Consider the following 25,097-nt stretch of genomic DNA (forward strand, 5'->3'; position numbering starts at 1 on the left):
TGTGACTGACAGCTATTTCCCCAGAATGAGTGGTTCAAGAAAGACCAAGGAGGGGGATACAGTGCTTTTCATGACCTAATTTTGAAAGTCACATCCTGTTTGCTTGTGCCGTCTTCTGTTAATTAGTCTGGCCCATACTCAAGGGGGTAGGAATTTGGTTCTACCTCTTGAAGAGAGGAGCCTCGAAGAATGTGTGGACACATTTCAAAGCCTTCACAATCCCTTATGACATAGGTGTACCTTTTTCACTAAGAAGGACTGGGCATTGTAATGCATTCCAGAAAGGTATTAAGGAGTCTCCTCCCTTCTCTGCTGCTCCCGTAACACCAGGGTTTGCAGAAATGAGGTTTGCTGGTGGAATGAAGATATGCTGTGGGCCAAGAAGCAGCGAAGGAACTCAGAAGCCCAGCCGAAAGGGGACTTCACGTAAAGCATATGTTTGCCGCATATGTTTGAGAGTTAAATGCAAACCTCTCCTTTTTTCTTTACTTTATGGGGGGTGGTAGGAAAAACTGGGGGGAACTATATGGGTGAGAAGCTGAAAGGATGAAAATGGGCATTGGGTTGAGCAACTTACAGGGGCTGCTTCTGCCATTCTCTGGTCTGGGATTACAGGCATGAGCCATTCTGCTTCGGCCATTCTGCGGATCCTGCAAATTTTTCATCTTTTATTCAGAGACTCAGTTTTACCTTCTGCAAAGTGGGGGTTCTGTCATCCCTATCCCGCCTCCCTGCCTTGATGTGGGAGTGGATGTGAAGTGTGGAGTGCCGTCCCCACGTGGGACAGAATGTTTGCCCCTGTGGCCTGTTGGACCCTGGCATCCTCTGTTGTTAGTCTTCCCTCCCTTTGGTCGGTATAGAGCTTTTCTCCACAACCACATTAACTTTTTAACTCCGAGACCGCCTCTCATTATCTGCATTTGCTGGCTTCATAAATCGTCACCCCTGTGTCCCATCAGGCAGGGTTACTGGCTTAAGAGGCTGCCAGTGTCAAATAGGGAGGAACTTGTGGGCCAGACCCCAGGCCTTTGGATTCCTGGTTTCTTTTTCCTACCTCTCTACCATTCTCTGTCCAGATAGGTGTGCACCAACATTCTGTGTTAGACGCTGGTGTGACTATCTCAGCAATCCTGTTGGTAGATGTAGTATCCTTATTTTGCAGATAAAGAAACTGAAGTTCATAATGGTTCAGTGCAGATAACGTAGCAGGTGAGTGTAATACAATAGAGACTAGTAGGGCTTGTGGATAACTAGAGAGGCAGGCCTTTAGAAATTCTTTTTTTGCAAAAGCATTGCTCACCAAAGCTAATACATCCTGGTGTGATCCTTGAGGCCACCAGTTAGAGGCTCTTGACTAGTTCTACAGATGGGGATACCAAGTTTCTGAAAGGGGAAGGCTGTCTGAGGTTGCACAGCTGATTAGAATAACGATAGGGTTGTTGCTGGGTGCTGCACTTACACAGAGGAACCAGATATGGTCCCTGCCAGCAAGGAGCTGAGGCTTTTGTGACTCTAAAAGATAAATCTTTCACGTGGACAGCATGGTCCAGCTGTTAGGGTGGTCTCTTCTGTTGACTTATTTAACCCCACATCCATTTCATAAGTGTGACAAAATTCTTGCTGAAGGATACCTTGCCCAAATCCAAGATGGAGACCATTTCTCAGAGTTGTTAATTTTTCTTTTATTTATTTTTATTTTTTATTTTTTTTAAAGAGAGAGGGAATTTTAATATTTATTTTTTAGTTATTGGCAGATACAACATCTTTGTTTTGTATGTGGTGCTGAGGATCGAACCCAGGCCGCACGCATGCCAGGCGAGCGTGCAACCACTTGAGCCACATCCCTAGCCCTAATTTTTCTTTTAAATAGGCAAAACATATACCTGCTAAGAAAATCCAACCAGTTACAGAGAGTTGATAGTCTAACCTCATGGGCAGAGCACACTGTCATGTATTAAAAGTGGAATTGGCCTTTAACATCACCAGGAAGCAGCTCCCTGACCAGGTCATTGACCACTTTGAAATGGCTTCAGTATTTGCATCCCCAAAATGAAATGAGATCATGTGAGTTAATAGCTGTGTCATTATTACCGATTATATAATTGGAACCTATTAATATTGCTGGGGAGCCCCAGTAAAGGGTGTTTGGCCAAAGAATGGAGAAGCTTGGTTCCTGCCCCTGCAGAAGACTGTCTCCTGCCTCCTTGTGGTTCAGGGGAAGGGTGTGGGGACAGGGTGGGAGGGCAGTGACCCTGGTGACCTGTAGGGTGGGACTTGTGATTTGAGTTGGATCACCTCCTTCAGCCGGAAGCCAGTGGTTGAGGTTCGACTGCATCTTCTACACTGTTAGAGTTGGGTTTTGCCAGGCAGAATGTGTGACAGACCCCAACACCGGTGACAGGTAAGCCTTACCACCTAACAATCTCAGTGACCAAGATGAGAAACTACCTGTTATCTTCCGCTTCTGAAAGATGGGGGCCCTAGGAATGACCTCATACAGTTGTTGTGAAGTTTGGATTCCAGTTAATGGGTATTTGTCACAATTTGCATAATTCTGTAGAGTTACAAGCTAAGGGGTCAGGTAAGGGGAGTCTCATAGAATACACAGATGAACTTCATTCAGGTCACCTCGTTCCATGTTAGAAGGATCAGGAAATGGCTCAGAGAAGGAAAGTAAGCTGCTCTAGGTCACACAGCTCTTAGCCTCTTAGGGTCTCTTATTCTCTTAAGGGTCAGAGCCTCATCCTTCCTTTCTTGGCTGCTGCTCTGGATCTGACACTCCTTGATCCCCTAGCACTGCTTCCTTCAGCTGTGCCTGGAGGTGTACATTTAAATAAGGTTGCTTTGCTGGTCGTCACCCCAGCAGCAGGGTGGCGTCTATACTCGGGGAAAACCCAGGCCAAGCGGCTGCCCGGAGAGCTAACCTCGTGCCGCCGCCCAGCCCGGGCCAGGGGGCGGCCGTGGGCGGCGGCGGCGTCCCCTGGCGCTGGCCGGGTGCGCTTCCCCGTCGCCGCCGCGGCCTCCCTCCGCCTCCCTGGCGGCGGCCGCGCCGCGCGGGTGTTCAGTTTCAGCGCGGGGATGAGCGCAGGCTGCGCCCGGCTCCCCGAGGAAGGAAGGCGGCGCGCGAGGGCCCCAGCGTCCTCGGCCGGGGCCTGGCAGCGCCGTGGAGGGGGCTCGGCTCCCGTCGCCGCCGGGGCCGGGCGCGCGTCGAGCCTCCGCCGCCGAAGGGGACGCCCGGGAGCCGCGCCGCCGCCGCCGAGGGTAACCGCGGGCGCGCCGGGCGGGCCGGGCGGGCGTTCCTGCGCTACGCCCGCTCCTTTGTGGCGCTCCGGGCGGGGTGTGGGTGGCCTCCAGCCCGCGGGCTGCGCGGCCGGCGTCGCGGAGCTGCTCTTTGTGTCTCCCGGGGCGGGTGCAAGTGTGGAGTGTGTGCGTTCGCGCCCGCGCGGCGCCTCCAGCCCGCCACCCGGTGACAGCTTTCCAGGGCCCTCCCCGCCAGACCTTTGCCCGAGGGGACAGCGGCTGGGCCACCCAGGGGGAGTTTCTTTAAGTTGGAGGGGAAAGGGCTGGTTGAGGCGGCCCGCCCGCGCAGCCCCAGGCAGCGCACCCCGAAGTTGCTGCTGCAGGTGCAGCGCCCCCTCCTTCCCCGCTCCTCCCCGCCACCTCGGGCCTTGGAGGGCGGGAACCCCTCAAGGGCTCAGCTGGAGGGGGCCTCCCGATTTTCAGTCGCCAACTTGGGTGCCATCCTGTACGGAAGCCACCTGGGCAGGGGCGTTCGGGTGGGAGGTTGTCCTGGCAGAGGGCCCCCCGAGACTGTTGCGGAAGCCGGGCTGGCGGGTGGGCGGCCGGCGGCGGGGAGAGCTCAGCGGCCGTGGCACCAAGCCGGGGTGCCCATGTGACTGCGGTGTGCTTGGGAAGAGGAAGCTGTAGAGGTCAGTGCAAAGGCGTCACGCCAGAGCGAGCAGGAGCGAGCGGGGAGCCCCAAGTCGGTGCAGGCGGGAGTCTGGGGTGGCCTGTAGGGGCCAGGGCAAAACCACCCTGTCACAGCCACTCTGGCTGTTCTAAGGCTCGCAATCACAGGGTGGGAGGGGCAGCCCAGGGCTGGCTGCCAGGAAATGAGGGACATCGGGAGGAGGGGCCACTTCAGGAGAGGCTGGTCTGGAAGTGGCCTCCCCTGGCCCCAAGGGGCCTCCGCTGATGCTGGAGGGTGACCCTGAAGGCAGATCAGACACAGACTCAACTTGGATAACTTTCCCTGCACACAGCAGTCAGGAATCCCCATTTTCCACGTGCTTTGGAGGTTAGGGCTGGGGGCCGAGGTTGAGCTGAGTCTGGGTGAGAATTTTGGGCCAGGCAGTCATGGGGCACGGAGCTGGGGAGCCAAGCACCCTTCCTGTCCTATGCTGTGGGCACCCCTGGTGGGCTCTAGCTGCAGTCTGAAGGCAGCTCGCAGGTTCCCCGGCTCCACCCTGCACACACTTAAATTGTTTTCTCTAAACTGTGTTCAGCTGAGGCCTGGAGGGGGTGGAAACCAAGGTTAGATTAAAAAAAGAAAAGGAAAAACCAAACCTAGATGAAGAGGTGGTTTTAGGGAAATGAGGACTAATATTTTGAAGTGGTGCTTAGAAGAGGCCGGTGGTGTCCGTGGGGGTGGGGTGAGTGAGGGCTTCAGGACCCCCCCATTCCTTGGAGAGAAGAGGCTCTCAGAGGCCTTCAGTCTGGGGACGCGCCTGGCCCAGGGCGGACAGGCGGGAGGGCGTGGAACCCAGAGTGAGGACTTCAGCAGCCCTAGTGCCAGCTTCGTGACAGCCTGCGTCCTGGGCTGTCAACTACACCCCTCCGATGGGGTTGCTAGGCAGCGGGGCTCTGATGTACGGGAAGGCCTTCTGATTTGTCAGCCTCCTGCAGACACATGGTTAAGGCTCCTTCCAGCCTATCCGGAGGAGGGACGCGGGGCACGCCGCCTGCATACTGCTGAGCCCCAGGTCCACCTGAACGCAAGGTGCACAAGGCAGCCAGCAGGAGGGGCCCAGCCCTGCCGCCTGCTAACCAGCCCAGCCCCATGCCCCCCATTCTCTCCACTCGGGCTTGCTGCTGGCTCCTCCCAGCCCGTCCCCGCCCCATTCCTCCCCTCGTCCCCAAACCATGAAAAGCAAAGTGCAGCAGGGAAAAGAGGTCAGTGGGGTAAGCGTGTGCGCGGGCCTCTGGAGGTGCCAAGGTGCATGGGCATGAGCGGAGGGGAGGCTGCCCCCATCTGTGCCATCCAGGGCTCTTGTGGGAAGGGGTGAGTGGTGGTGGGAGGCCCTGGCACTGTTGTCCTCCAGGCCTGGACTTGGAAGCCTGCTCTGTGCCCCCTCCTCAAGCTCTGCCCACCCCTAGGAAGGCAGCATGATGGCAGAGGAGAAGGGACTGGTGTGATCCTGTCAGGAAGGGTGGACTCTGGCTCTCCCTGGGGCTTGGGAGGGAGGGAAGCCTCTGGCAGCCCTTCTTCCCCCCCAGCATACGCCCTCCACCCCAGCCTCGAGGTCCGGCTCCTCTCCCCCTCCCTGCCTAGCCAACACCCCCAGGGGCTTCTGTTAAATCTCTTCACTTTCTTTTTTTTCTAAAGGGCTTTATTGAGATAAAATTCCCATACCATTCACCCGTGAAAAGTGTGCTGTCCAGTGGTTTCAGTGTGTTCACAGAGTTGTGCAACCACAATCAATTTTAGAACCAGTGTGAACTCCTGCACTCATTAGCGTTGTTCCCCATTCCACCCACCTCAGCCCCTGGCCCCCCACCCATCTATCTGCTGCCTCTGTGGATTTGCCTACTTAGGACATTTCATAGGTGGTATCACACTGTGTGGGCCTTCATGGCCTGTCCCTCTTGGCTTCTAGCTGCCTTGCTTACTAGAGTTGCAGATCCTCTTGCCACGTCGCTGTCCCTGTGCCTTGCTCCATCCACAGGGTCTTATGCATTCTTGTTTATTTCTCTCAGTGCCTTGTCTCACTTGGGGCTGGCCCACTGGTTGAGTGAGTGAGATGAATGGGAACTAGTAATTGGCAAGTTATGTAGGTGGTTTACAACTGAATTCCAGGGGGCCCAGCTGCTACGGGGGGCGCGGGGGCTGGCAGATTGGGAGAACTGTGGGTATCAGAGCTGTGAAGGAGCAGAGAGAAAGCCTCATAGTTGGTTGGGGTGGGGCAGAGGTGGACACTGACAATGAAGGGGTCTATGGGTAGCCACCACTCTCAGAAATCTGACAACAAAAATGTCATCCCCAGCTGGGTGTCATGGCGCACGCCTGTAATTCCAGCAGCTCAGGAGGCTGAGGCAGGAGGATCATGAATTCAAATCCAGCTTCAGCAACGGCGAGGTGCTAAGCAACTCAGTGAGACCCTGTCTCTAAGTAAAATTACAAGAAAGTGCTGGGGATGCGGCTCTGTGGTTGAGTGCCCCTGAGTTCAATCCCCAGTACCACCCCCCCCTTTAAAAAAATAATGCCATCCCCAATCTTGGGGGTTTGGTGGCCTATGATTGAGGTTTGTCACCTGATCACAGGGGCATCCCCCCTGGGGGAACTCCCATGTAGATTTGAATTTTAAAAAAAGGAAAGGAAATTTCCCAGCATCAGCATTTATAAAAGGCACCAGGTCAGACAGCTCTGAAGGGATGCCCACCTCCTGCGACTGCATTAAACTCCTGTCCCCTCCCCGCTTCTGTTCTGCAGGTATTGTCTGATGAGCGTGAAGGGCTGTTTCACTGATTTCCACATTGACTTTGGAGGCACTTCTGTGTGGTACCATGTTTTCCGGGGTGGGAAGGTGAGTTCCGATGATTCTCCAATTGTCTGTGTGTCTCTCACTCTTTGAGCACAGAGGGCTCACTTACCTGTCCCCCTCCTTTTGCACCTTTCCTCTAGCCAGCCCTGCCCTGTGAGTACTTTCAGGGCCACTCCATCTCCTAGGACCATCTGGACTCTCTGCCTCCTTCTGGAGGGCAAGGTCAATGCTACCAGCTGTTTGGCATAATGTCGGGTTATCCATTCCCTCCCACTTGCCCAGTTCAGTGTCCTGAGCACCTTCAGCCAGTTTGGAGCTGAGCTTGACTTCCAATAAGCTCCAGCCCAGGGATCTTTCAACTTCAGAGTCTAGTGCCAGCAGCACCTGCCTCCAAAAATGCTTTACACCCCCTGAGCAGGGAGGGGGGTGTGCATTCAGGGTGCTCCCAATGGGTCTCTTTTGTGTGTGTGTCCAAGCGCGGATATAGGTGTCCATGTGTGGATGTAGGTGTCCCTGCACGGACGTGGGTGCCTCTGGAGAATGCCCGTGTGCCTCCCTGCTCGTCTGGGTCAGCATGTGCATTTGTTTTGAGAGAACATGTTGGAAGAGAGTCTGGGAGGAAGTCAACCCACTTGATTCCAGATGTTTTTTTCTCCTCCAAAGTGAGAGCAAGCTGGGTTTATTTATTGGGCCATTTTATCATACAACTTAGGAAATTCCCTTCCTCTCTCTTCCCCCACCTCCCATTCTCTGTGGCTCAAGAGGATGTGCCCCTACGCCCTCAGCACAGACAGTATTCCTCTCCTGGCATTTCAGCTGGAATGGAGATGCCCTAAAGCTGATTTGAGTCCTCCCTGCTTCCTCAGAGGCCCTTTAGACCTGATCTTGGAGGGGACCCAGGGGCTTGGGGGATGAAGCCTCTCCCCTCCTTGCCCCCCCCTCCCCCCCAGGCAGGTGAGGCTGCCTGGATTGTGTCAGGGCCTGGAAGAAATCGGAGACTGGCTGATGACATCTTTTCCTCCCAAGATCTTTTGGCTGATCCCACCAACCCTGCACAACTTGGCGCTGTATGAGGAGTGGGTGCTGTCAGGCAAACAGAGCGACATCTTCCTGGGAGACCGTGTGGAAAGATGCCAAAGAATTGAGCTGAAGCAAGGCTACACGTTTTTCATCCCTTCCGGTAGGTTCTGGCGTGGCTGGCCCTGGGCTCTGGTCTGCCACTGGCTCCCCCAGCTTTCAGAGCCACGGTTCTGCAGCCCAGTGGCCTCAACGGGGTTTGAGGCCGAGGGAGGGCTTGTCCGAGCCTGGCGGGTTTGATTGGCTGTGTAGCGTGTAGTCCCCGAGGGTAGTGGGCTTCAGGTGCAGGGAAAGATGTAACTTACCTGTCTGTGCCTGTGGGCTAGAATGTCTGTCCTTGAGAAGGCCTCAGGCCCTGCCTTGGGGGAACTCTTCATGTCTTCCCTGGGACTTCCTCGGGAGATTTCTGTGTGAGATGATGACAGCGACCCTTTAGGTGTGGTGGTGGGTGCACCCCAGAGATTTGGGATGCAAGCTCTGGGGGAAGGGCAGTGAATAGTGTCAGTTGAAATTGTGGCTGTGTTGCTTATGAGCTGTGACTGCCTCTCTATGCCTCTGCTCCCATCTGTGGAATGGGAGTAGGGCTTCAGGGTGGTTGTGAGGACTGAGTAAGCTGAGATCTACCTGCCTGCCGTTCTTTGGAGATGGACTGAAGGCTTTTGGCTGGTTATAGGCTGAGTCACTAGTGGATGTGGCTGAAGACTGAAGTCATGTTCTAGGTCTTGGGCTGCATTAACACAAGCATTCTTCTTCTTTTTTTTTTTTTTTTTTAAAGAGAGAGAGAGAGAGAGAGAGAGAGAGAGAGAGAGAATTTCAACATTTATTTTTTTAGTTTTCGGCGGACACAACATCCTTGTTTGTATGTGGTGCTGAGGATTGAACCCAGGCCGCACACATGCCAGGCGAGCGCGCTACCGCTTGAGCCACATCCCCAGCCCCAACACAAGCATTCTATCCAGGTTGAGATAGGTTACAGTCCAACCATGCATAGAGTGAAGGAGTCAGGCCACATGTGGGAGGTTGTGTACCTCTTGGTCATTATACTTTGGAATCTAGAAACCACATCAGGTAAAATGAGAAGGAGGGATTTTTTTTTTTTTTTTTTAACCTGAGAAACAGATGTGTGGTAACTATAGTTAGCCAGGTGAAGGATTGTCTCCTGGAAGAAGGTATAGCTGAGTGGTACTGGGATGACTTGCTCTGTGGGTAGGTAGTGAGGTCCCTGCCATTGAAGATATACAAGTAGAAACTAGCTATCGGTGTCTCAAGGAGATTAGGGGAACTGCCACTGGGTGGAAGCGTGTACCAGAGGATAAGGGTATCCTTGAGACCACGGAGATCCATTGCATGGACAAGCTGGCTACACTTAGGTTGCTGAGCATTGACCTTGGGTCTGGCCGTGGAGCAGGAGGGCCGTGGTTGTGGCAGTAGTTCTCACAGTGGAGGAAGGGCCTGCACATCAGAGCTCTTCTAGGAGATTGGGCGGAAGGTAGAGACTGCCCTATTAGGAAAATGTGGGAATTGGGGGTGGCAGGGTTCAGTGGGGGTGACTCTGTTACCGTGGCCCCAGGCCCCTGCTTGAGACAGAAGGGATAGCACTTGGTGGGCAGCAGGTATGTGGACCCTGCAGAGTGGCGTGGAGCCTTGGGCAGGAGGTGGGTCCTGGAGTGTGCTCCAGCCCATGCAGGTGTTGTGGGGTGTGTGGGGGGAATGCTCACAGCCCTGGTCACCCTCCGTGACTTTCCTCTCTCTGTGCCTCAACTATTGCATCTCTACAGAGGGAGTGGTGTCCTGGGACTGAACTCTGGGACCCTCGAGATCCCTCCCATCCCTGTTCCCTCAGCTCTGGGCCCTGTGCAGAACTGGGAGAGGGCTGGTCATTCTGTTGACTGGTGACTTCCACTTGTTGGGGAGGATCCTAGGAAGCAGCATCACATCCACAGAAGGTATATAACTGTCTTGAGGGCTGGAAGAGATGTGGATTTGAACCCCAGCAAGCAGGGGTTAGACCCCAGCAAAGACTTAGCAAGTTCGTAAGCAATTTAGTGAGACTTTGTCTCAGAAATAAAAATAAATAAATAAAAAGAGCTGAGGATGTAGTTCATTGGTCAAGCACCCTTGAGTTCAATCTTTGGTACAAAAAAAAAAAAAAGAAGAAGAAGAAAGAAAGTGAAGATAAGAGACCATTGGAATTTACCACCTGCCTCCTGATGGTGGTGTGGGAGGGGAGGTGACAACATAAATTGGTGGTTCCCAGGCATCATTTGTTGGACCAATGAATTAAAAAAAAAAAACAAAACTTGGGATCTGATATAGGATTACAATTTTGCTAAAGGTGGACATGAGTTAAAAACACGAGGGCTGTAGTTCCGTGGTAGAGCACCTGTCTAGAGCGCACAATCCCCAGCACTGCAAAACCCAACCAAACCAATTACATGAGAGCAAAAAACCTCCTCATGTAATCCTGCTGTTTCATGACCATTCCTGCAGTAAAGCAGGTGACATGCAGCCCCACCTTGACATTCCTGGTGGTTGGTTCCAGTACCCTCGGTGGATACCAAGCTCTGTCTCCAGATGACTGATGGTACCCAGAGCAGGGTCAACGCTGTGCCAACAGTTGCTATGCGGTATTGTTTAAGGGATAATGACAAGGAAAGCCTTGTCTGTGTACGTTCAGTACAGATGCAATTTGTTTGGATATTTTTGATCTGCAGTTGGTTGAAAGTGTAGATGCAGAAGATACGAAAATCTATGCCATCTTTAGTTTTCTCATTCTGTTGCCAACCAGTGAAAACCAAAAGACCCACAGGACATAGACGAATGCTTTGGTTCCTCTGGGAACTTCAGGTTTTCTCTGGTGTCCACACCCTGTGAGCCATGACATACCCACATCTGAGATTTGGGGTAGTTGCTTGTGGCTTCGAGTGGAGAGGGAGCCTTGGGGATTCCAGGAAGGGTTGGCAGTCTCCTAAGACAAGCTTTTCCTTCTGGAGAATCTAATTTGGGCATTTCCTGCCTCTGACCTGGTGTTCTGTCCCCTGGTGTGACTTTAGGTGAGTGCCTCACCTCATGCTACCCTCAATCCCCCCCACCCCCCACCGCCAATCTGTCCTTGAGTAAGTCCTCTTCAGTTCTCTGAAAGCCCATGGGATGCTGATGAGTTAGGAAGATTTTAAATGGTGCAGTATTTTTTGTGAGATGTGATTGAACTTTTTGGCTTGTGTCTGAGGGGCTGTGGTCAGGGCTGTTCATTCTTCAAGCCTCATTCCTGGACAGTCCTGGAGAGCTGCCTGGGAGAGGAAGACTGTTGACAGGTGACTGAGAAGCCATTCGACCCCTAGTATCATGAAATTTCTCCATTTTGTAACATGAGTTGAATCAAACTAAATACGTCCCTGGATCTGATACAGTCCGTGGTGTGCCAGTTTGGGTTCCTGCTACCAGCTATGAGGTCCTCACTTCATATTGGCAGCCCCAGGGCCCACCCAGGGCCTGACCCTACACAGACAGGATGCTCATCAGTGCTCAGGAGTGAAGCCAGGGCCCTGGTGGGTCATGGGCCTCTGTGTGAAGCGCCTCCACCGGAGGAGGCAGCTGTACGGAGGCGGCTTTTGATTCTGAATCCTAAATATCCATTGTGGATGAGACTCCTTATGCCTTCACTGCTCTTCTTGGCCCCCTCAGGTCCTAGAGATCAGCCTGGCGGTGGGTTTTGTGGATTGCTGCTCTCCTTCCATGAGTGCATCTGTCCCTTGTCACTTGGCCTGAATAGCCTCTGTTTATTGCCATCATATTGCTGATGGCTCTGGACTGAAAACCGATGGCAGATGCCAGCCTCCCCTGTCCAGCCACCAGCCCGGGACACCTGCTCTCAGACTTCCTGGAGCATTGTCACGAGCGGGCTGCCGTTGGGAGGGTGGGCACCAATGGGGCTCATGACGGCTGTGGTTTCTCCTCCTGGGTTCTTCCTGAGGCCAGCTTTTGGGCAGTGAGGCAGATGTGAGCAGTTGGGGGAGGGATTCAGCAGCCACTGTAATCCAGGGCAGGCCACCTGACCTACCAGGGAGCCCTGGGGTCAGAAGCAGCTTCCAGAATCCCTCAAATGTTGGGGTGTGCAGATTCCCTCCTCCCTTCCTGCAGTGGCAACTCCCGTCTGTTTCCCTCTTTGCTCACACATCGGGCTCATGGATATAAGCCAGGTGCGTCTGCGGCTCCACCTGCCAGGAGAACAGGGAGAGTCCGAGGCTGATTAATATGGATTTCCATGAGCGCCAGCCTTTCCCAGACCTTTGTGATTGGCAAGAACATCACAATCAGTGACACGTTCCCTACACAGTGAGTTCTCTACCAGGAAGGGAGTGCTCTCCTTCTTGTCAGGCAGGGACACTGAGGCCAGGAGAGGGGGCAGTTGCATGTTCTTGTCAGGGCTGGGGGCAGCCTGGAACACTGGCCACTGGGTTGGGCTTTGTGGAGGGAGGGAGGTGAGCAAGGGAGGAAGTGTGAGACTAGGAAGAGCAGCCGGCAGGCAGCAGAGGTTAGAGACTGAAGAACTATGGGGGCCCGAGGCCTTTCAGAGGCACAGCCTTTGTCTTTCTGCACAGAGGGTGTGAGGGCCCAGGTGGCTTGCAGTGGCACACCTGGCCCATGGATCAGCTGCGTTTGATGGCCAAGCCGGAGCCTGGGAGTGAAAGGCAGAGCGGGGCTGGTAAAGGGAAGCCTCTGTTACTGCGCCTGGGGGTGGCTGCCTCCTACACCATCTTTCCCTTGCTCTCCCCTGAGGACCACCAGGTCTGCCCTGGTAGGAAGGGCCAGCAGCCGAGTGTCCAGCTGAGGTCTTAGCCTCCCTATGCTCTTCCCAGGTGGCAGCTCTGCTCCTAGCAGCGGTGGCCGCCTATGACTCAGGGCTGGCATGTCACAGCTCACAGGGGAGCGACTCAACTGCTTGGGCTTGTGGGGAGAGGCGGATTGGGTCTCTCCCTGTCATTTTCCTTTGAATAAGACTTAGGCACATAGGGTTTGGGGGTGCAGCTCAGTGGTACAGCGCTTGCCTAGGAAGTGCGAGGCCCTGGGTTTGATTCCCAGCGCTGCAAGAGCAAACAAACCGAACAAAACCAAAAAAGAAACAGAATTAGGCACACAGATGGACGGGAGAAGAGTCTTGGGTGGCTGCTGCCCTTGCCCACTTGCCCCCTCCCCTCCGACTGACCTCCCTCTGTCTCCCACCGGGGCTTGTTCTGCCTCTGTCTGCCCTTGTCTCTGCCTCTGTCTCTTATTTCTCACCGTGTTTCTCCTTTTGCCTCTCTTGTGTGTTTCCATGCCTGTCCCCTGGGACTTCCCAGCTAAAAAGGGAGCTGCTTCTCTTGTCAGCTGCGACTTTGCTCAGCGAGTGGCTGGCCTCCTGAGCCTCAGTTTCAGCATCTGTGAATTGGACTCGAAGCAAAGCCCTCTAGCCCCTCACTTTGCCTCTATCTGGCAACCAGGAGCCATGTTGGTCTCTCAGGTGCTTGGCAGGATGGCCAGCCTGAACTGAGGGGTGGCTGTTGGATGAATTCTGCATCTTTCTTTGTCCCTAGCGGGATCAAGCAGAGGCTGACTACCTGGGTTCAAAATCCCCATGTGACTTGACTTTTCTGTGCCTTGGTTTCTTCGTGTATTTGGGTTGAGAGGGCTTCTGGGAGAATTAATGAGCCGAGGAAAGGTCTGGAAAGCCTCGAGGCTGTGCCTGGCACAAGTGAGTATTTCAGTATCCTTACTGTGGTGACTGCGGGGCTGTGGCCTGGGATCCCAGAGAGATGAACAGCCAGGGCCCATGCTGTTGAAGCTGCAGTCTGCAGGAAAGAGACCTGTCAGGCCGCTCAGCCTCGGGAGCGGAGTGGAAGCAGAGCTGAGATGGGGAGCAGGCATCGTGTGGCGAAGGAGGCCACCTGGAAACGTGCCTGGAGGATTCAATGACAAGGTGTACTCTGCAGAGGAAAATGTCTGGGTCCTGCCTCTCTGGCAAGATATCACTCCTTTGTTGTGGCTCTGAGCTGTCCTGGTGCTTGTGGCAATGATGAGAAAAAGGCTCGGGACAGATGTACAGCCTGGGAGGGGTGTTTCCAGCTGCCTAGCCAGCGTGGAAGCTGGGAACAGGGCCTGACTCTCTGTTGGCTGCCATAGTGGGGTCCCAGGAGAAAGACTTGGCCCTCAAGGTCCTCGAGGTCGGGCTTGGTCTGCAGCTTCTACCACTTGACTAGAAGTAGCCAGGGGCCACTGTGGCTGCCAGCCCAGTTCCTCTAAGCTAACCAGGAGTCTTGGCTTTCTACACCAACTATCTCTCTGTGTTGGAATTCTCCCAGCCCTAGGCACACACCCACGGCACCCCCAGGCCCTCCTGAGTGCCATCTTTCCCTCCCTCAGGCCTTGTGTGGAGAGGAGTCCCCAGGGGACTGGAGGCTCATCTTCCTTTACCCTCTGCACCCCAGGTTGGATCCACGCAGTCTACACCCCTGTAGACTCCCTGGTCTTCGGTGGGAACATCCTGCATAGCTTCAACGTGCCCATGCAGCTGCGGATCTATGAGATCGAGGACAGAACCCGGGTAAGGAGGCTTCCTTCTCTCCTGGGGGTGGTGGTGGTGGTGCCAACCATTATGAAGTCCTCTGCAGTCCCCCTTTCCCTCTTACTCCCTGTCTTGAGCCAGGCCTGGATTGCAGTCTTACAGGGTGGAGGGGAGGGTATTCTCAAAGAGTCCCTCAAGTTTTTTGATCACTCTCCAGACAAAAGGCAGCCAAGCCTCCTTGTGGAAGAGGAAGTGTCTCTTGAGAAAACAGCATAAGATATCAGGAACTGAGCCCTTTTCGTCTCCTGTGAGGAAGGGGTGTGAGGGGCTGGGGGATCTTATTGTTGCTGATTTTGGAGGCCTTGGAAAGAGGGTCTACCCTGGTCCAAATTCAGGTATTATTGGCTATGCCTTCTCCCTGGGGACCTGAAATCTGATGGAAAGGAAGCCTGAATTCCCCCAGGTCCCCTCTCCGAGCTAGTCTCAGTGCCTACTGGGGACAATTCAAGGTCTTTGAGGCCAAGGCTTTCCTCTGCCTTTGACAGTGACAATTTCTCTTATATCGGGTCTCCCCAACCCATACCCCAGGACCAAGGGTCCATGTGTGTCCTGTGTTCCTTGAGTTTCTCCTACAGAGCTCTGGTGGCTGGGAACTTACCACCCGCTTTCCCCATTCTGGGGCTTGAGCAAGTGTCCCCAGGTATCTGAGACAAGACCAAGGGTTGGAAACTGGATCCCTGGGGCAAAGAGGGGCTCTTTCTTTCTTTCTTTCTTTCTTTCTTTCTTTCTTTCTTTCTTTCTTTCTCTCTCTCTCTCTCTCTCTCTCTCTCTCTCTTTTTTAACATGGCTATTTCAATGTTTCTTTTGAGATATAATTCATATAACCATAAAATCTACATTCAAAGTGCACAAATCGGGGTTTTTAGTATCTTTACAACGTTGTGTAACCATCACCGCTAGTTCCAGAACATTTCATCGCCCTAAAAAGAAACCTCGTACCCATCAGCTGTCACTCCCCATCCCACCCATTCTGCTCCAGCAGCCCCCAATCAACTCTGTGTATGGATTTGCCTATTCTGGACATTGGCTATAAATGGAATTGGACAATATGTGTTCTTTTGTGTCTGGCTCTCACTTGGCACGGTGTTTTCAAGGTCACCCTACACTGCTGTGTGTATCAACGCATCGTTCCTTCTTAGGGCTCAGCACTCTCCATTGTGTGGGTAGATGGTACCCTTTCTTCTTGGGGTTTGCCTTGGAGTTACCTCTTTTTGGCCTCAGAGAGGCATTGATGTGCCTGGACCCTAAAGAAGCATCTCACAAAAGAGCAGCTCTGGGCCAAGTCCATCTTCCTGATCTTTTTTTCAGGCCCAGGTCTTCTTCATGGAATCACATCCTTGAGCCAAAGTCTTAGCCACTATGTGAACCGGACCCCTTCAATAGTCCTGATGTGGAGGGGCCTGGTCCAGAGGTTCTCTGGAGACGACCCAAAGCCCTGGTGGGCAGTCATGCATACTCCAAGGGCATGTGGACATTTGCAGCTCTGGTATATTTGCTGCCTGTGATGCCCAGGTCTGCAGACACTGGGGTCTGTGACTCTGTGCAAACCCCTTGTTTATGGGCTTTCTCCCCTCTGTCACCCACCCTACCCTCCTGTCCTGGTCTGGAAAGACCAGCCCAGCCCTGATCTGGAGTGTGCTACTCTGGACTGTCCAAGGGAAGGCACAGTTGAGGCCCAAGTAGTGTCTCACAGTCCGGGTCAGTGCTGTCTGGGGCTCAGGCCAACTGTTCTTTGGCCCTGAAGAGCAGGCCAATTTGTGAGCATACCAGCAGGTGTGGCTAGAAACAGAACAATCTAGAGCGGGAGGTCAAGCTTAGGACTTTCCAGGCAATTCCTGAAAGCCAGAGTCAGGCTGGAATTTCTAAAGACTTTAGTAACTTGCTAGGCAGCCCTCTCCTCCCCTGGGAATCTGAGCATGTATCTCAGAGGATCTGGGCCCCATCATTCCCAGAGAAGCCAGCTCCCTCCCCCACTGGCGGTGCTCAAGGCAGGAGGCAGGCTTCACGCTTAGCTCTTGTGGAATATTGTGTCCATATTGAGATGTGTGGCAGGGCCCCTCCCCCAAGACCCCCTGTCCCTGTCCTCTGAGTGGGCACCCCATCTGGTTTCCTTGGAGCAGGTTGCCAGATGGGGGGATGGGGACAGGCTGAAGGGCAGGCTGGGCTGGAACCAGCGGCAGGCTTTTTAATCTGCTTTGATTTCTGGTCTTTGGAGAGGGGCTTGGCTACAAGGCTCAATTGTTTATGTCTTAGGAGCCAAGGCAGACAAAAGGCACTGCAGAGAGAGTCCTGGAAGCCAGATAAAATGCCAGGGCTCCTTGTCAGCTCGCTACAGCTTAATTCTTTGCATCCCCTTGAGCTCCTTTAAGAAGGTTATCATCATTTAAAAATAGTTTTTCCCGGGCTGGGGATATAGCTCAGTGGTGGAGCACTTGCCTAGCATGTGTAAGGCCCTGGGTTCAATCCCCAGCACCGCAAAGGAATGAATAAATAAAAAGTAGTTTTTCCAAAAGTCCTTAAACCTGGCTTTGCTTGTGGAAACCACATGCAGGAGGTGGGCCGGAGGACTCTCAGTCTAAAAGGCCTGTGATGTAGGTTTGTGTTAGAAAAGGAATTTGCCTTTGAGACTGAAGATGGGGGATCCCCATCCCGGCTGGAAAGCCCTGAGATTCTCCAGGAGGTCATGTTTTGCTCTCACTGTTGTAATTTTTCTGGGCTGGATGGTAGGTGACCTCACCTGGCAGTGTCACTGCCCGTAAGGTGGCAGGTCAGGTACAGGCCTTAGTGCCTGGTGGATTTCCACTCCCTCCCCACTCTGAAGATAAGAATGATGGACAAAGTGTCCTGGTATGGATGCGATATGCTGGTCTTCTAAGATAATGTCGTCATGATCACGATGCGCTTTTAAATCCAGTTAGGTTAATAAGGGACAGGGATGGTCCAAATGATCACTCATCAAACTGCTGCGTCTCTTATGCTTATCTTTTTTTTCCCCCTGCTAATGGCTTTAGTGAAAGCAGCCTTCCCAGAAAAGGTAATGCCGACACATCCATTCCCTCGCAGCCAGCAAATCTATTGCAAATAATTTACCCTTCCTCTCCCCATCCCTACCCCCCCATCCCGCCATTGGATTTTTTTCCCCCATTGATTTTTTTTTTTTCCAGGAGAAAAACAAATTTTAAGGCACTTCCACCCACCCTTGTGTTTGACTTGTGCAACTCCTTGAGACCTGGGAGTTCTAGATGCACTGAGACACCTCGGCTGTCATATCCAAAGGCCGTTCAGATCTCAGATGACTGAGGCCTCCAAAGTAGGGCTCAGGCCAGGTGCCCCTTGAATGGGCCTTTGGAACTCAAATTGAACCTTGCGATCACCCCGAAGTGCATGCCTTTTCTGACTGCCTTGCCCTGCATTTTGGACTGAGGTCAGTTAACAACTCAGTTTGGTGAGGCTCCGAGTTTGTCACCAAATAATATTGAGCAATCGTGTGTTTAATGTTCCCAGGCATGTGGCTGAAACCTTTTGAAGGCGAAGGGTGGAAGGCGACAACCCGTTTGTAAGTCAATTCTTTGCAAATTTTGTTCTGCGCAATCTCCTCTCTTGGAAAAAAAAATAAAAAAAAAAAACAAAAACCAAAAAACAAACCCTCAAATTCCTTCATCAGCATTTATTTTCACCCAGCTGGTTTCCCTTGGGTTCAGCAACAGAGGGGAGTTTTATCTTCCCCTCCTGAAATACAGCCCCTCCATTTTTTTTTTTTTTTTTCCTAATCTAGGAAGATTCTCAGGCATCACAGTGCTCATCCATGGCACAGTGGCTTGGATGATGTCCAAAAAAATTTGAAAAGTCAAAATGAACTTCAGAGTTTTACCAGTCAAGTAAAGATATACCAGTGAGAGCCTGTCTTCCTCAGCTTGCATTTGAGGGATTGGGTGATTTGTTTCAAAATTCCAATGGGGGGGAGGAGCTGAAGACCCCCCAAACCCTTTATCACAGGTGGTCAAGGTCTGCTTCATGCTGAAGAGCCCCTCTCTTTTGTAATCTCCAGGGGACATGGATCCAGTAACTGTGCAAAAAGATTAATACCACAGCAATAAAACTGGGCTTCTCAGAAAGTAGCTGGAGCCAAGGAAAACGCTAGGTTATGATCCCACCTCCATGCATCTCCCCAAGGAGCTGGAAAGCATGCGATGGCCATGACCTCATTCCAAAGCATACCACCCACCAGAGGCAGGGAGTGCAAATGGACCCAATGGGAGGCCTCAGAAACTAAGCTAGCAGGCAAGGGCAAGGAGCAGAGGGCAGGTGGGAGATTTTTCCAGGTGGGTGCCTGGAGAACAGCAGGTGTGCTTGAATTTGTCTCCATCCCAGAGGTGGAACGCTGCGCTTGTATTGTCAGCAGACGGACCAGGGGAGCTGGGCTGGCCGAGCGTGTTTGCTTAAGCTCCAACTCCCTGAGTTCCTGGTGGGTGAAAGAGGTGAGGGGGTTTCTGACTAGCACAGACAGACCCTTGGCAAGAGAGCTAGAGAGCAGGCCAGGGGCGAGCGCGGTCAAGCAAGACCCCCATGTAGTGTCTGGAGAAGAGGGCCCTGCCGTGAGAGATGGGGACCGCCCTCCATATCCTTGCTCTTCCCTCACCCACTCAGGATGCACTTTTCCAGAAGGCTTCTCTGTGCCAGGGTATTGCTTCCTTCCCATCTTCTGCTGCCATTTCCACTGTGCAGATCCCGCACTGCCACCCATTGGAATTCCCCCCACCCCTGGGGAACCAAACCTTTTAGATTCCATCCACTTTCTCACCTTTACTTCCCCCCATAAGAAACATCCAAGGGGGCCTCCATGTGGACTTCCAGGTGTGTGCGCCCTGGTGTCAGGATGTTTGCGTCATGCCAGGGACTTGTGCCCCAGGGAGCCCTTGGTAGCAATACAGGCTGGGGCCGCACAGGTGGTGTGGGGAGGAGCAGGAGGTGGACACCTGAGGCCCCCCCGTCCCTGGAGGTAGGTGAGGCCACACCCCATCTTCATTGATTCTCCCCACAGCCTCCTTCCCAGAGTACAGGAGGAGGGTGTTCCATAGCCTGTCTGCAGATGGGTAAGGCTTGGGGTGGGTTTCTCCCTTTAAATGGGGAGGGAGAGACAGCAGAGTCTGTGCAAGAACATTCTAGAACAAGGAGCCCATGTATGTTGTAAGCTGGGGTCAGGCTGGGCTCCCACCTACAGATTCCCATAGCCACTGTCAGCAGGGTAGGGGACAGCTCTGTTTGCCTGCATCTCACAGAAGCACAAAGTCAAGCCCTCCACCTTCCCAGGCGTGCGGCCTGGGGACCTCTGAAGCGATGCCCTCATCCAGGCTTATTCCTCTGCCTCATCGGTGCATGCTGCTGGCATCCTCCCTTCCAGCGCCTGCCTCCCCCCTCCCCTCCAGTGATACCCCCCATTTTTCCCTGCCGCCATTTGTGCTCTTGCTGAGATGATAAGAGTGACCCCAACCTATGGAACCTGCCCCCGCTTCTCTCCCTCCTAACCCGTGGCCCTCAGAAACTGACCTGTGCCCACCTGGTCTCTGCTTCTAGGTGCAGCCCAAGTTCCGTTACCCCTTCTACTATGAGATGTGCTGGTATGTGTTGGAGAGATATGTGTACTGTGTGACCCAGCGCTCCTACCTCACTCAGGAATACCAGAGAGAGTCCATGCTCGTTGGTGAGTGACCCCCGGAGCCCTCGAACAGCCCTCACGGCTGGGGCAAGAGTTGTCTCTTCGTTGGGGACTGGGGACAGTCTGGGATTCAGGGGATTCTTTTGAGCCAGAGTGTTGGGCAGAATCCTAGACGTCCCTCAGGGGAAGGCAACCTTGTCAGGTTCTCAACTGGAATACAGAAGCCAAGAAAAAGAACCCATGACCCCCAAGGAGTCACTTTGTCACCTCCAACTCACGGCTATGCAGATGGGGGGGAGTAGCAGGTCACCAGCAGGTTGCAGAAGCAGGACCGTCCCACAGAGCAAAGAATCCTGGTTCTTTTTCTTCCCCTGTGGTCACCAGTTGACACCCCCATAAAGACACTCCTTGGGGGTTGGGTTTTGCTCTAACTGAGCAGGCCCGTGCGCAGGCCTTCCACACAACCCAGGCTGCCTTTGTGCTGCAGCAGTGGTGGCGAAGCTAGCTTGGAGGCACAGGGAAGTGTTCAGAGCTGCAGCTGCTGTGCCCTGCACGGCCACTGGTACTTAAAGGGACATCATCCCTGCTGCATGGATGTTTTTTAATCTTTTTTTTTTTTTTTTTGGTATTGGGGATTGAACTCAGGGCACTTTACCATTGAGCTACATTCCCAGCCCTTTTTATTTTTTTGACACAAGGATCTCCCTAAGTTGCTAAGATTGGCCTCGAACCTGTAGTCCTCCTGCCTCTCTGCCTCCCAAATGGCTAGATGAAGGCGTGCACCACTGCACCCAGCTTATCCTTGAGTCTTGAGTCTTGACTCATAGATGCCAGCTCTGGAGTTGTGTCTGGCAGTGACAGTGAGCCATGACCTGCAATATGTAGGAAGAGCACAATTCTTCCCATCTGTTTTGCTGAGCTGCTAGTGCTGAGGGGTTTTCCTGGATGTCATATATCCCATCTCAGATGTGAGATTGGTTCGTCTCTCCTAAGGTCTCGTGATTTCTCCTGCAGTCTCCGATGTGTAGCACATTCATGTGCCTCCATAAGCTTTCTTCCTCTGCTTCTTTGGCTCCCATCCTTGCTGACTTGTGGGGGTTCAGGCTGGCATGGAATGGCAACGAATGTTCCTGCTGGGGTCATTACAGGGTAGCATTCATTTGCCACCTGGGATGCCAGTTTTGTCTGTGGGAACTGTTGGGATATAGTGGCAGAGCACCATGTTGCATCCCTATCGGTGTGTTGGAAAATCCTGAAGCCTCACAACCTTCTCTTCTGGGGGCTCCCAGCTGCGCAGGAGAGATGGGAAATAACCCAGAAATAGCAGGATGTACGCAGTGACTGCAGCAGCTACCTACTCCTGTGGGGTCCAGAGGCTGGGGAGAGTAGAAGGACTTCTGATTTTGTGGTAGTTCCCAAACCTGGAAACAGAGGGTTTGTTCTCTTGCTTGGATATTTAGGGTAATAGAAGAACATTTCTAGTTCTGTTAGCAGACACAGAGGACTCCCGAGGCTGTTTGGGTAATCAGCGCCCACTTTTGGTTTACATTTTCTTGCCACTGTTTTGCCCCTGGCCCTTCTGGCGCCTCTGCCAAAGAGGGAGAGGAGTTAGGGAGGCATCTGGTTTATCGTCTGACACTTGCATGCTGGAGCTGGCTCGGTGCTGCTTGATTAATCCTCAACCTTTGCCTTGTATTTAGTTTCCTCTGTGTGGTACTGGGACTGAGGATCAAATCCATGGTGCTCTGCCACTGCATCCCTAGCTATTTATTTTGAAACAGGGTCTTGTTAATTGCTAGGCTGGCCTGGAACTTGCAGTCCTTCTGTCTCCGTCTCCCAAGTAGCTGGGATTGCAGGTGTGGGCCACAGAGCCCAGCTGCCTTTTCCCCCCACTTCCTGTGGGGCTGGGGATCAAAACCAGGACTGCGTGCATGATGGCAAGCATAGCAGCACTATGCTACACCCTCAGTCCACACCTTGCAGTTTTTTGTGTGTGTGGTGCTGGGGATTGAACCCAGGGCCTTATGCATTCGAGGCAAGCACTCTACCAAGTGAGCTACATCCCCAGCCCATACACCTTGTGTTTTTAAAACAGCTCTATTGGGATGAGGTTCACATATCATATGATTTACCCATTTAATGTGTGTATTTCAGTGGATTTTAGTAGATTCACAGGTGTATGAACAACTGTCACCACAATTAGTTTTACAGCATTTTCATCACCCAAAAAGAAAGTGGTGCCATTTAGCTTTCATCTCCTTATCTCTCCTTCTATACCCCAGCCCTAGGCAACTACTAATCTACTATATTATTTTTTTATTTTTTCCTTCTTCATTTCGTTTCTGCAGTGCTGGGGATTAAACCCAGGGCCCCATGCATGCTGGTTAAGCAGTCTACCACTGAGCTATACCCCCAGACCATTTTAAATTTTTTTTTTTTTTTTTGAGACAGGATCTTGCTGTTATGATCCTTACTGTGATCCTCCTGCCTCAGCCCGTCGAGTTACTGGGATAACAGATGTGTGCCATTGCACCAAGAGCTAATCTACTTTCTTGTCTGTAGAGATTTATACATTAGGGACTCTGGATTAAACCCAGAGGCACTTAACCACTGAGCCACATCCCCAGCCATTTTTTGTATTTTTTAAAAAATTTCATTTTAAATGAACACACAGTATCTTTATTTATTTTTATGTGGTGCTGAAGATTGAGCCGAGTGCCTCACATGCGAGGCAAGCACTTACCACTGAGCTACAGCCTCTGCACCCACTTTTTTGTATTTATTTAAAGACAGGGTCTCACTGAGTTGCTTAGGGCCTCTTCAAGTGGCTGAGGCTGGCCTTAAACTTGCAGTCCTATCTCAGCCTCCCAGGTGGCTGGGACTATCGGTGTGTTCCACTGTGCCAGGATCATTAGGGACTTTTCATACCATTGGAATCAGATGACACATGTTTTTTTTTATACACTCAATAAATTGCCAGTTATGATGAGAGGGGTGAAACAACCTCTCTCAACACATAGCCAGGAAGAAGCAGAGTTGGGATGTGAACCTACGTCGAGCTAACCACAGTTTTTCTGGAGGTCAGGAAGTGGAGGTCTACAGGATCTTCAGAGAAGGCTGATTTCTGCAGTGGTGGGGGTGGGGGGTGTAGAGAAAGGAGTTCCAGAACTTCCATAGGGGTTGGTGATCATAGTCTGTCTTACCCCTGCAGATGCCCCAAGAAAGGCCAGCATAGACGGCTTCTCATCTGATTCCTGGTTGGACATGGAGGAGGAGTCCTGTGAGCAGCAGCCCCAAGAGGAGGAGAAGGAGGAAGAGGAAGATGGGGCAGATAAGGTGCCCAAGCTGCCAGCCGATGGCCCTGCCTCCCCCACCAGCACCCCCTCTGAGGAGCAGGAGAACCTTGGCAAGAAGCCTAAAGCACCTGCCATGCAGTTCCTCAAAAGGACCTTGTCCAATGAGTCAGAGGACAGCGTGAAGTCTACCACGATGCCCATAGACTACCCCAAGACACCCAGCGGCTCTCCTGCCACCGAGGTCTCCACCAAATGGACCCACCTCACCGAATTTGAACTGAAGGGCCTGAAAGCCCTGGTGGAGAAACTTGAGTCCCTCCCAGAGAACAAGAAGTGTGTCCCCGAGGGAATCGAGGACCCCCAGGCCCTCCTGGAGGGCGTGAAGGTGGGCAGGGGTCATGGCTGGGGAGGTGGGCAGGTTCTTTTCATTGTGACAGTGGGCAGCTTGGCTCAGGATGGCTTAGTGCACATGTTCAGAGGATCACCTAAGTGCAGGGAGGGCCTCTGTCCAGGCAGGACTGCCTAGGGCAACTGAGCAGGGGTCACCATTAATGGCTGCAGAGGGACCTCCTGATAGCAGCTGGCTCTGTGGTTGGCAGCAGATTTTTTCATTGTACTTGTTGGAAGGCTGAGGTCTTGCTGGCCGAGGGGTTGAGTGTGGCAGTGATTTGGTTTCTCCCTCCTGGTCAAAAGGACTTGCCATTGTGGCTGGTTCCCTGGAGTGTGCATCTGTGTCATATGAATAGGTTGTATATCCCAATGGTCCTCTTCTAGCTAATGTGGTTACCACATGATGGCCTGAGGTTCAGAGGTCTTTGTTTTCATCTTCATTTAACCAATGAGGGTATAGGCTCAGAGAGGTTAAGGAACTTCCCTGAAGTCTCAGATATGAGGATGCAGGAGAGAGTATCCAACCACACAGAACTGCCTCCTGTCTCAGTGTGGCTAAGGCTCTGGTGTAAGGCTGCAGAGACATTTGGGCTTCCTCCTACAATGTCTGATGCCCAGGGAAAGCCACCTGCCTTCTGGGGCTGCAAACTGAACTTGCCTCTTCTTTAGGAATCGGTCGTTCATTTGTTCTTTCAGGAAACATTGTGTTGGGCCCTGGGGTACAGAACTATTAGGACTATTCCTGCCATCGAGGGGCTCACTGACCAAGGACTGAACTTTGGGGGTCAAAGACCTGAGATCTGCATCAGGTAGCCTGGCAGGTGTTATCAGTAGAGGGTGCTGGTGTACAAAATAACTCCAACCTTATGTTATTTTTTGCAGTGCTGGGGATTGAACCCAGGGCCTCCTGCATGCCAAGCAGGTGCTCTAAGAGTAAGCCACATGCATGGAAATCTATTTCAGTTCATGATCCCTGCCCCGCTTTCCTCTTATCCTCCCCTGTGCCCCCTCCCACCCCCGGCAGATCTTTACTTGTGAATGGGTCTTTTTCATTACTTTATGAGTTTGGGAGGTTGCTGACCTCTTAAGAGTTTTATTTTCGTAAAACTCTCCACCCTCCAAAAATTTATAAAATTTTACATGCAACATTAAGAGATCTTGGACTCGGGCTAGGGTTGTGGCTCAGTGGTACAGTGCTTGTCTCACTTGCGTGAGGCACTGGGTTCGATCCTCAGCACCATATAAATAAATAAAGGTATTGTGCCCATCTACAACTTAAAAAAAAAAAGAAGAAATGGCAAGACTTGATTTAAAAA

General features: G+C 52.5%; 1 protein-coding gene across 9 annotated transcripts in view; it reads left to right on the forward strand.

Moving 5' to 3' along the window:
* The window catches only part of Kdm2b (lysine demethylase 2B), a 124,608-nt gene that overhangs the window by 36,300 nt on the left and 63,211 nt on the right, over nt 1-25,097 (forward strand). For 8 of the 9 annotated variants that reach the window (XM_026386008.2, XM_026386003.2, XM_077796105.1 and 5 more), the window contains 5 exons: nt 6,710-6,803; nt 7,788-7,941; nt 14,303-14,418; nt 20,014-20,140; nt 23,307-23,776. In XM_026386008.2, coding sequence (XP_026241793.1) covers nt 6,710-6,803; nt 7,788-7,941; nt 14,303-14,418; nt 20,014-20,140; nt 23,307-23,776 — 961 coding nt within the window. Of the gene's footprint in view, nt 1-3,188; nt 3,262-6,709; nt 6,804-7,787; nt 7,942-14,302; nt 14,419-20,013; nt 20,141-23,306; nt 23,777-25,097 lie in introns of those variants that run through there. The other variant, XM_026386012.2, reaches the window with a different exon arrangement.

The sequence above is a fragment of the Urocitellus parryii genome, chromosome 3, assembly GCF_045843805.1.
Source record: "Urocitellus parryii isolate mUroPar1 chromosome 3, mUroPar1.hap1, whole genome shotgun sequence".
Classification (NCBI taxonomy): domain Eukaryota; kingdom Metazoa; phylum Chordata; class Mammalia; order Rodentia; family Sciuridae; genus Urocitellus; species Urocitellus parryii.